This window comes from Haematobia irritans, chromosome 1 (genome assembly GCF_050003625.1).
Source record: "Haematobia irritans isolate KBUSLIRL chromosome 1, ASM5000362v1, whole genome shotgun sequence".
Taxonomy (NCBI): Eukaryota; Metazoa; Arthropoda; class Insecta; order Diptera; family Muscidae; genus Haematobia; species Haematobia irritans.
This window is the reverse complement of record NC_134397.1, coordinates 83,484,705-83,496,040: the sequence shown is the minus strand read 5'-3', so window position 1 is coordinate 83,496,040 and position 11,336 is coordinate 83,484,705. Positions and strand designations below refer to the sequence as shown.

Here is an 11,336-nt window from a genome sequence, read left to right as displayed (position 1 = left end):
GAAATTTGGAATATGGTATTAGTATATGGTCTCTAATAACCATGCAAAAACTAGTCCATAGCGGTCCATATTTATATATAGCCCCCATATAAACCGATACCCAGATTTGTCCTCCGGATCCTCTTGGAGGAGCAAAATTCATTCGATCCGGTTGAAATTTGGAACGTGGTGTTAGTATGTGGTCTCTAACAACCAAGCAAAAATTGGTACATATAGGTCCACAATTATATATAGCCCCCATATAAACCGATCCCCAGATTTGTCCTCCGGATCCTCTTGGAGGAGCAAAATTCATTCGATCCGGTTGAAATTTGCAACGTGGTGTTAGTATATGGCCGTTAATAACCATGCCATATCGGGCTATAGTTATATGTAGCCGATTCCCAATCACACAAAAATTTGTCCATATCGGTTCATAACCATGGTTGCCACTCGATCCAAAAATAATCTACCAAAATTTGTTTTTTTTTTACAGAAAATGTTGGCAAAATTTTATTTCTATGTTGTAGAAAATGTTGTCAACATTTTAATTCTTTTGAAAATATTGTCAAAATTTTATTTCTATAGAAAATTTTGTCAAAATTCTAATTCTACAGAAAATTTAGTCAAAATTTATTGTTTATTGTTGGGTTTAATGAACTGCCTGAATTTATTCTGATAATTGGTTGATAGTTTTGCTGCAAGTAGAGGATGCTGATGAGGAATGTGGTATCTTGCAGTCTATAGGGCTTTGCCTAAATAAATTTGACAAACATTCTTTTCCTTTGTTGGTTAAGCTACACTTGTAGTTTAGTCAATGTATGGTTTTAAGCTGAAGTAAAAAAAAAAAACAACAAAATTTTATTTTTCTTTTGAAAAATTTGGCAAAATTTTATTTCTATAGAATATTTTGTCAAAATTCTAATTCTACAGAAAATTTCGTCAAAATTTTATTTCTATAGAAAATTTTTTCAAAATTTTATTTCTATTGAAAATTTTGTCAAAATTTTATTTCTATAGAAACTTTTGTCATAATTTTATTTCTATAGAAAATTTTGTCAAACTTAGTTATATACGTATTTAATCGGCCTTTTTTAGTTTAATGTATACCACATATTGACTACCTTGCAATTTAGAAGACGGTGTTAGGATGTTTTAAGATACCTTGCCATCAGCAAGTGTTACCGCAACCCAAGTAATTCGATTGTGGATGACAGTCTTCAGTAGAAGTTTCTACGCAATTCATGGTGGAGGATATATAAGCTTCGGCGTGGCCGATCTTACGGCCGTATATACTTGTTTAACGCTTTTTTGCTTTGTAATCAAGATACAAAATTTCAACAAATTTAAAGAAATTTCATTAATTTTGAAGGACTTTTCAGAATTTCAGTCAAATTTTTTTGTCATGTTAAGACACTCAATTTTAAGTCGAATCCCTTAACGACTTCATTAAACTGTTTACCGACTTTTGGACAAGAAAAAAAAAAAAACGTTATATCAGAGTAATGCGTCTTCTACGCTAATCAAAATTCATATTTACGATTTTAAGGACTATAAATTAATGTTTCTTCAAGCTCGAGGTCTTATCTTTGGTCTCACGACAGTATTTTTTCAATGAATGGGTGTTCACCTCTGAGAGGTTTCATTTAAATGAGAATTTCTGAAATGTTGTCGATGAGGATAGAAAAAACTATTTGTGTTACAGACTGTGAGTTTTAACCCACAGCCGAATTAAACTTACTGTCTACAACTGTAAATTTTGTTTTTTGTATGTATTTATACTAACTGCATATGAAAATTATAATACTTACTCATGGATTTATATTGAAAATTTGATAGTTAAATTACGACCAAAAAATTTAAAAAAATAAACGCTATAATAACAGTAAATAGACATGAAAAATGAACCCTTCAATAATTTCAGCAATAGTATGACAGTCAGTTTACTAGAGTCGTTATAAGAAAAACTGTCTCAAAATTGAGTCTTTTTGTCGATTAAAAAATCAATATTTATTTTATGTTAACATTGAGAAATACATCGAAATGAAGCGGTAAGTCCGATTATGGGCTGTTTTCTAATGTCCTATGTTGTATACATCAGTAGTCAAAGTATTAGGGTGGGTTCTAGATTGAGTTACACTACTGAAATCAAGTACAATGAAAAAACAACCTTTATAACTTGAAAGGGAATAAACGAAAGCAATTATTAAGAAAAATAATCGTAAATCATGGATTTATATTGAAAATTTGATAGTTAAATTACGACCAAAAAATTTAAAAAAATAAACGCTATAATAACAGTAAATAGACATGAAAAATGAACCCTTCAATAATATCAGCAATAGTATGACAGTCAGTTTACTAGAGTCGTTATAAGAAAAACTGTCTCAAAATTGAGTCTTTTTGTCGATTAAAAAATCAATATTTATTTTATGTTAACATTGAGAAATACATCGAAATGAAGCGGTAAGTCCGATTATGGGCTGTTTTCTAATGTCCTATGTTGTATACATCAGTAGTCAAAGTATTAGGGTGGGTTCTAGATTGAGTTACACTACTGAAATCAAGTACAATGAAAAAACAACCTTTATAACTTGAAAGGGAATAAACGAAAGCAATTATTAAGAAAAATAATCGTAAAAAATACAGATTTCACATAGAAATGTTGATTAGCCCTGGCATTTTTTTTATTGAAACACCATTCGAACATTTGAAAATTTTACTTATTCTATAGGGTTTCAGTCCTTGAGGGGTGTATAAATCTAGCCCTGATATTGAGACTTTAACTAATTTAAAAGTCACGGATAGTATTTTTTCATTTTGAATTTCGCCATTGCAATGGAAATATAGTGGAAATTTGTACCTTCATCATATGATGGACGGGGTACAGAATTTAATCAAATTTATTTTAGTTCATAATTATTAGCTAAGGCTGCCCTTCAAGCATGCGGTGCCAAGCTTTTACTATTGATACCGATTTTACCGATTCTCATTCATCTGTTTACCCATCGAAAAACTATTGAAATTTCTCCACATGTAAATATGTTAAATTGGGTTAAGCTAATACTTGGGGGTTTTTATCTACATTGTTTTTGTTTATCCGATATATCCTAAATTCGATTTGGATGGATACCTACTTACTACAATATAATACAAACAATCTTGAAAACCTGTCAAGTTATATATATATATATATATATACTAATTATAATAATTTGTAATATTTAATCATATTTATTACAATAATAATAATAGTAATAGTAAATTTAATAATAATAATAAAAACTACTCGTATATTTAGATTTGTAATATTTCTTTTTTTTTGTTTCCGGTTGTTTGTTTTTCTTTTTTTTTTGGAAGTTGGGTGTCTTTGTAAAACCATTAATTTCTATATAATTTTTTGTATGTATGTGTGTATATTTGTAAAGTCACTAACTTTGTTTCGAACAAGTCTCACATCACCTACATTTTGACTCTTTAAGTAGTGGGCCAACTTCAGAAGTATCGTAGTAAAACTATGTACAATTAAGGGAACTACCCGAGTGTGGGTGGTTGTCCATTGCTATTGCTATCTATGGGATATCCAAGATGAATGCTCTAGAAACAATTGCTTCGGTCTGCAGGAGTCAGTGGTCCGGCGGTGTCATTGGCTGACATGGATGACATTTGATGGCTTTCATGTTGGATTGGGGATTGCTGGCGAACGGGTGACTCTGTTTGTCCAGGGCTGTACTGAGCCTTGTTGGCTGTTCCTGTTGCGGAAGAAGTCACAGTGATTGATGGTATTTCGGGTATGGTGGTGCCTTTAAGTGACGTTGTGGTGGTCACTGGGGCATTCGTTCTTCCCGCACATGGCATTGCGGCAGGTGAGCCATTCATGGCACCCATAGTGGCAGTTAAGGGCATCATATTTAAATTCATTTGAGTTGGTCTTACGGCAATTGCAATGGGTAAAGAGGCTTTGCGATTTAATGAATGTCACCCATAAAAGTATTGGGGATTGCTATCGGCTGACATGCCTCGACTTAGGTGTCTTGGAATTGTGGTGTCATAATAAACACTTGATGAAGTTGGCACACCTACCATGGCTGGTGGCATTTGATTTCCACCAACCAGAGGAGGAGATGGGGCTCCCATCATTCCCATACTAGTTGGGATTATACTTCGGCGTAAAGTTCCTGTATGTGAGTGATGATGACCGGGTACCATAATGGTTCCGCTAAGGTATGACGGTCCGCCCATGTTTTGATGACCAGTGCTCAGAATTGAGGGTGGCATCATATGTGGACCTATAAATGAAAGAAAAATTAAATAATGTTATGTGAGTGAATAGAATTTTTTTTATTTATAACTAATACTAAATTTATAGTAAATACAAAAAAAAAAAATATAAAAAAAATAATAAAGCATTACCAACTGAGGCCAATGCTTGTAAATACATGGTACATGGTTTGGTTAGGTTAGGTTAGGTTAGGTTAGGTTAGGTTAGGTTATGTTAGGTGGCATCCCGATGTATCAGGCTCACTTAGACTATTCAGTCCATTGTGATACCACATTGGTGAACTTCCCTCTTATCACTGAGTGCTGCCTGATTCTATGTTAAGCTCAATGACAAGGGACTTCCTTTTTATAGCCGAGTCCGAACGGCGTTCCACATTGCAGTGAAACCGCTTAAAGAAGATTTGAAACCCTCAGAAATGTCACCAGCATTACTGAGGTGGGATAATCCACCGCTGAAAAACTTTTTGATGTTCGGTCGAAGCAGGAATCGAACCCATGACCTTGTGTATGCACTGTAGTTGTAGTTGTTGATGTAGGTCGGATGGTATTGCAAATGGGCCATACCGATCCCCAGATTTGACCTCCAGGACCTCTTGGAGGAGAAAAATTCTTCCGACCCGGTTGAAATTTGGTACGTGGTGTTAGTATATAGTCTCTAACAATCATGCAAAAATTGGTCCATATCGGTCCATAATCATATATAGCACCCATATAAACCGATCCCCAGATTTGGTTTTGAATCCTCCTGGAGGAGCAAATTTCATCCGAATCAGTTGAAATGTTGTATTTTGTGTAAGTATATGGACACTAATAACCATGAAAAAACTAATCCATATTGGTCCATAATTATATATAGCCCCATATTAACCGATCCCCATATTTGACCTCCGGAGGAACAAATTTCATCCGATTCGGTTGAAATTTTGGTACATTGTGCTATTATATTGTCGCTAGGTTAGGTTAGGTTAGGTTAGGTGGCAACCGGATGTATCAGACTCACTTAGACTATTCAGTCCATTGTGATACCACATTGGTGAACTTCTCTCTTATCAATGAGTGCTGCCCGATTCCATGTTAAGCTCAATATCAAGGGACCTCCTTTTAAAAACCGAGTCCGAACGGCGTTCCACATTGCAGTGAAACCACTTAGAGAAGCTTTGAAACCCTCAGAAATGTCACCAGCCGGATCGGATGAAAGCTGCTTCTCTTAGAGGCTCCGTAAGGCAAATCTGGGGATCGGTTTATATGGGGGCTATATATAATTATGGACTGATGTGGACCAATTTGCAATACCATCCGACCTACATCAATAGCAACTACCTGTGCCGAGTTTCAAGTCGATTGCTTGTTTCGTTCGGAAGTTAGCGTGATTTCAACAGACGGACGGACGGGCATGCTTAGATCGACTCAGAGTTTCACCACGACCCAGAATATATATACTTTATGGAGTCTTAGAGCAATATTTCGATGTGTTACAAAGGGAATGACAAAGTTAATATAACCCCCATCCTATGGTGGAGGGTATAATAAAAAAAATGTCATTCAATTTCAATTAATGTAAAGGCAATAAGAGCGGAAGTAACGAACTAAAAATCTATCTTGGGGAGTTCACTGTAATCGTATTCCTCTGTATTAGTGGAGTATGGAGCTTTTGTGATCAATACTTTTTCCAATATACGAAAACAAAAAATCGAAAAAATAGTTACAAGCATCTAATTTTTGCTGAGATTGACAATAGACAGTGAAATTTTTTACACTTACCCATTGTTAAGGTCCCACTAACCGAAGGCGAACATACACCCATGCTAGTGTATAGAGCGGCCGATGATGGCGGTGGGGGCGTTGTCTGTCTGCTGCCAACTACGGTAGGACAAGCTGTTGACTTGCCAATGATGCTGCTTCCACCGTGTCCCCCGGGCATCATTAAACTGTTATGCTGGGATGTTGAAGGCATCAGCATTGTGGTTGCTGTTCCATAATTTGTCGACGAGTGGTCACCCAATGGGCCGTATGCACAGTTTGGTATTGGCGCATATGTCATATACGACTTGAGGAGTAAATAATGATAATAAAAGTAACCAACATAAGTATGAGCGTAATATCAATAAATTACTACAAAAGAGGGAGGGAGAGGGACCGGCAAGTCGACCCACCAGATTTGCGAGTCGGTTTTGCTTTCCCGATAGACATACTAATAGGCTATTTGTTCACTAATTATAGTTACCTCGTTTCGATTGGAGACACCGGGGGCTGGCATTGGACTGGTTAAGTCAATGTCGGCATCTATGTCGGAGATATCATCGCCAAAGGAACTGTTTAGCTGAGTCTCACGTGTGGTTTCGTGCTGGTATTTCGTGTTATCACCACCTCCGCCGCTGTTGCCCAGTTTATCGCTGAGATTCTTCTCGTTGTTGGCACTGGCACTGGAGAGACTGCTCTTGCGGCACGAACGCCTTCGCTGTAGGGTCAAACGGCCAATTACAAGTGTCAGGCACAGCAGCATGCCGGCAGCGACAGATATGATTAAATAAAGATAAAACTGCTCCTGGTTCTCTGTAAACGAAAATGAAAATGAAGCGAATGAATAAATGGAAGCGCATACAAATCCTCAGAAGGGCGAATACAATCAAAGGAGCAAATATTTTCTTTCTTTTTGCTAGGGAAGCAAAGTCATTGGGTAGCGCATTTGCTTTGTTTTACAATCAAACGAAGATTAACAACACACCAAGAATATGGTCCTTCGAGGCACACATTCAAACTCTCACAAAGAACCCAAGGCGGTTAAGGCACCTTCGTTGGCATTTGGTGAACTCCTCATACATTCACCTTGTCCCGATGACTAATGTTCATTGTCCATGGTCCTTTAGATGGCCAGGATAAATAATGGTCCCTGACTAAGTTGGAATAAATAGTAGAACATTTAAATACCATGCCATAAAATTAGTCGTGGGCAGGACTAATGATATTCATGAGATGGCTGGGGTGGCGGTAGGGGATTTGTTAGGAGAGACAATAGAATTTGATTTTATGGGACAATAAACAGGCATGTATTAGAAATTGTGACTCCCTTCCTTGGTATGGTTATAATTTTTTTGCATATCATGATCAAAGGAGTAATTAACTATATCTTATATTTATGTCTATTTGGAAACGTAGATTCATTCTACATTGTGTTAAGGCCAATATACGGATACGTTAATGTATTACCGGTCATTGTGAATTAATGCTTCCGAGTCCTGGTATCACCTTTTAATGAAATATTTCTACATATTCCTTTCCCTTTTCAATAAAGATGTCAGAATATTGGCCATTTAAACTAGAAGAAATTAAGTTATTTAGATATTTACGGGGGAGTTGTGTAAAAAAAATCTCTATCCGAGATAGTGTAGGTATTGTGTTGTGTAATTTACTTTACTTTGAGGCTTGTAATGTTTAACATGCCCGTATTTAATACGAAAATTCGTGGGTTTAATCCCACTTTAGGTCGAACACCAAAAGTTTTTCAGCAGTGAAAAAAAAAAATCCAATTAGCAACTTGATTCAATTATGACCAGATCGGTGATTAATATATATGGCAGCTCTCTGAACCGTTTTTTTCAAAATCAATAGCGCTTGTCTTTTAGCCAATGTAAAACTCTGTGCCAAATTTGAGGACGATCAGACTTAAACTGCGAGCTGTATTTTGCACACAAAATTACATATATAGACAGACGGACGGACAGACAGACATCGCTAAATCGACACAGAATTTAATTCTAAGATGATTGGTATACTAAACGATGGGTCTCAGACTTTTCCTTCTTGGCGTTACATACAAATGCACAAACTTATACCCTGTACCACAGTAGTGGTGAAGGGTATAAAAATGTTATGTCCCAAACATAATATGTTCTTATCTAATCTAACATAACATAATTTAAATTTTTTGATCACATGATCTTCGGTTACTCCAGGACGACTAATTCTCAAACTTAAAACATGTCACAAATGTGAGTCGCACGAGAAAGGACCTCTTCCCTACGGAGGCCTATTTTGAAAGCCTCGAGAAAACTAAGTTTTTAAATACACAAAAAAATTCTAATTCAGTCACGAAATTAATTGACCCAATTATTTGTTTAATTGAAATGTCTTCCATCACGAAAATGATAATACCAATCACAATTTGATTGGATTTTAAAATTTCAATTAATTTTTTTATTGATTCAATTGTAAATTTAATTGATGTCAATTGAAAAATACAATGAAAATTTTAATTGATTCAATTAATTATTTAGTTAAGCTTTTTCATTAAATCAGTCAAACAATTAATTGGGTTTTGCAATTGTCATCGACTAATTTTTATACCCTCCATCATAGGATGGGGGTATATTAACTTTGTCATTCCGTTTGTAACACATCGAAATATTGCTCTAAGACCCCATAAAGTAATATATTCTGGGTCGTGGTGAAATTCTGAGTCGATCTAAGCATGTCCGTCCATCCGTCCGTCCGTCTGTTGAAATCACGCTAACTTCCGAACGAAACAAGCTATCGACTTGAAACTTGGCACAAGTAGTTGTTATCGATGTAGGTCGGACGGTATTGAAAATGGGCCATATCGGTCCACTTTTACGTATAGCCCCCATATAAAGGGACCCTCAGATTTGGTTTGTGGAGCCTAAAAGGGAAGCATATTTCATCCGATCCGGCTGAAATTTGGTATATGGTGTTGGTATATGGTCTCTAAACACCATGCAAAAATTGGTCCACATCGGTTCATAATTATATATGGCGCCCATATAAACCGATCCCCAGATTTGGGTTGCGGAGCCTCAAAGAGAAGCAAATTTCATCCGATCCGCCTGAAATTTGATACATGATATTGGTATATGGTCTCTAACAACCATGCAAAAATTGGTCCACATCGGTCCATAATTATATATAGCCCCCATATAAACCGATCTCCAGATTTGGCTTGCGAAGTCTCCAAGAGAAGCAAATTTCATCCAATCCGGTTGTAATTTGGAACATGGTATTAGTATATGATCTTTAACAACCGTGCCAGAATTGGTACCTATATCGGTCCATAATTATATATAGCCCCCATATAAAACATTCTCCAGATTTGACCTCCGGAGCCTCTTGGAGGAGCAAAATTCATCCGATCCGGTTCAAATTAGGCATGTGGTGTTAGTATATGGTCGCTAAAAACCATACCAAAATTGGTCCAATCACACAAAAATTGGTCCATATCGGTTCATAATCATGGTTGCCACTAGAGCCAAAAATAATCTACCAAAATTTTATTTCTATAGAAAATTTTGTCAAAATTTTATTTCTATAGAAAATTTTTTCAAAATTTTATTTCTATAGAAAATTTTTTCAAAATTTTATTTCTAGAGAAAATTTTGTTAAAATTTTATTCGGTTCATAATAAAATTTTCATCATTGTCAAAATTTTATTTCTATAGAAAATTTTTTCAAAATTTTATTTCTAGAGAAAATTTTGTTAAAATTTTATTCGGTTCATAATAAAATTTTCATCATTGTCAAAATTTTATTTCTATAGAAAATTTTTTCAAAATTTTATTTCTATAGAAAATTTTGTTCAAATTTTATTCGGTTGATAATCATGGTTGCCACTCGAGCCAAAAATAATCTACCAAGATTTTATTTCTATAGAAAATTTGGTCAAAAGTTTATTTCTATAGAAAATTTTGTTAAAATTTTATTTCTGTAGAAATTTTTGTCAAAATTTTCTTTCTATAGAAAATTTTGTCAAAATTTTCATTTCTATAGAAAAGTTTGTGAAAATTTTATTTCTATAGAAAATTTTGTTAAAATTTTATTTGTGTAGAAAAAATTGTCTCAAAATTGTATGTCTACTTTGTCAAACTGAATTATATTAGGTAGTAATTTAAGCCCAATCGACTTCGAATTTGGCACAAATATGTGTTTTGGGTCAAAATAGAACCCTATTGATTTTGGAAGAAATCGGTTCAGATTTAGCTCCCATATATATCTTTCGCCCGATATGCACTTATACGGCCCTAGAAGCCTGAGTATTACCCCAATTTGGTTGAAATTTTGCACTAGGAGTACAATTGGTAGTATAGTCAAATGTACAAAATTTTATTGAAATCGGTTCAGATTTAGATATAGCTCCCATATATATCTTTCGCCCGATATGGACTAATACGGTCCCAGAAGCCAGAATTTTACTCCAATTTGGTTGAAATTTTGCACAGGGAGTAGAATTAGTATTGTAGCTATGCGTGCCAAATTTAGTTGAAATCGGTTCAGATTTAGATATAGCTCCCATATATAGCTTTCGCCCGATTTACACTCATATGACCACAGAGACCAATTTTTTCCTCCGATTTAGTTGAAATTTTGCACAGGGAGTAGAATTAGCATTGTAGTTATGCGTGCCAAATTTGGTTGAAATCGGTTCAGATTTAGATATAGCTCCCATATATAGTTTTCGCCCGATTTACACTCATATGACCACAGAGGCCAATTTTTAACTCCGATTTAGTTGAAATTTCGCACAGGGAGTAGAATAGCATTGTTGCTATGCGTGCCAAATTTGGTTGAAATCAGTTCAGATTTAGATATAGCTCCCATATATATGTTTTTCCGATTTCTACATAAATGGTCAAAATACCAACATTTTCCTTGTAAAATCGCCACTGCTTAGTCGAAAAGTTGTAAAAATGGCTCTTATTTTCCTAAACTTCTAATACATATATATCGAGCGATAAATCATAAATAAACTTTTGTGAAGTTTCGTTAAAATTGCTTCAGATTTAAATGTTTCCCATATTTTTTTACTAACATTGTGTTCCACCCTAGTGCATTAGCCGAATTAAATTTTGAGCCTATAGATTTTGTAGAAGTCTATCAAATTCTGTCCAGATCGAGTGATATTTAAATGTATGTATTTGGGACAAACCTTTATATATAGCCCCCAACGCATTTGACGGATGTGATATGGTATCGAAAATTTAGATCTACAAAGTGGTGCAGGGTATAATATAGTCGGCCCCGCCCGACTTAAGTTTTCCCTACTTGTTTTTTAACTGTCTTATCCCTAT

The 11,336-nt window shown here is 35.1% G+C and overlaps 1 protein-coding gene across 3 annotated transcripts in view; it reads right to left on the bottom strand.

Moving 5' to 3' along the window:
• Nucleotides 1-3,190: 3,190 nt before the first annotated feature.
• LOC142221302 (uncharacterized) overlaps nucleotides 3,191-11,336 on the bottom strand; it is a 442,778-nt gene continuing 434,632 nt past the window's right edge. For all 3 annotated transcript variants that reach the window (XM_075290976.1, XM_075290975.1, XM_075290977.1), the window contains 3 exons: nucleotides 6,485-6,813; nucleotides 6,022-6,307; nucleotides 3,191-4,268 (listed from right to left, as the gene is read on the bottom strand). In XM_075290976.1, the coding sequence (XP_075147091.1) occupies nucleotides 3,958-4,268; nucleotides 6,022-6,307; nucleotides 6,485-6,813 (926 nt within the window). In that variant the 3' untranslated portion in view covers nucleotides 3,191-3,957. The remainder of the gene's footprint in view (nucleotides 4,269-6,021; nucleotides 6,308-6,484; nucleotides 6,814-11,336) is intronic.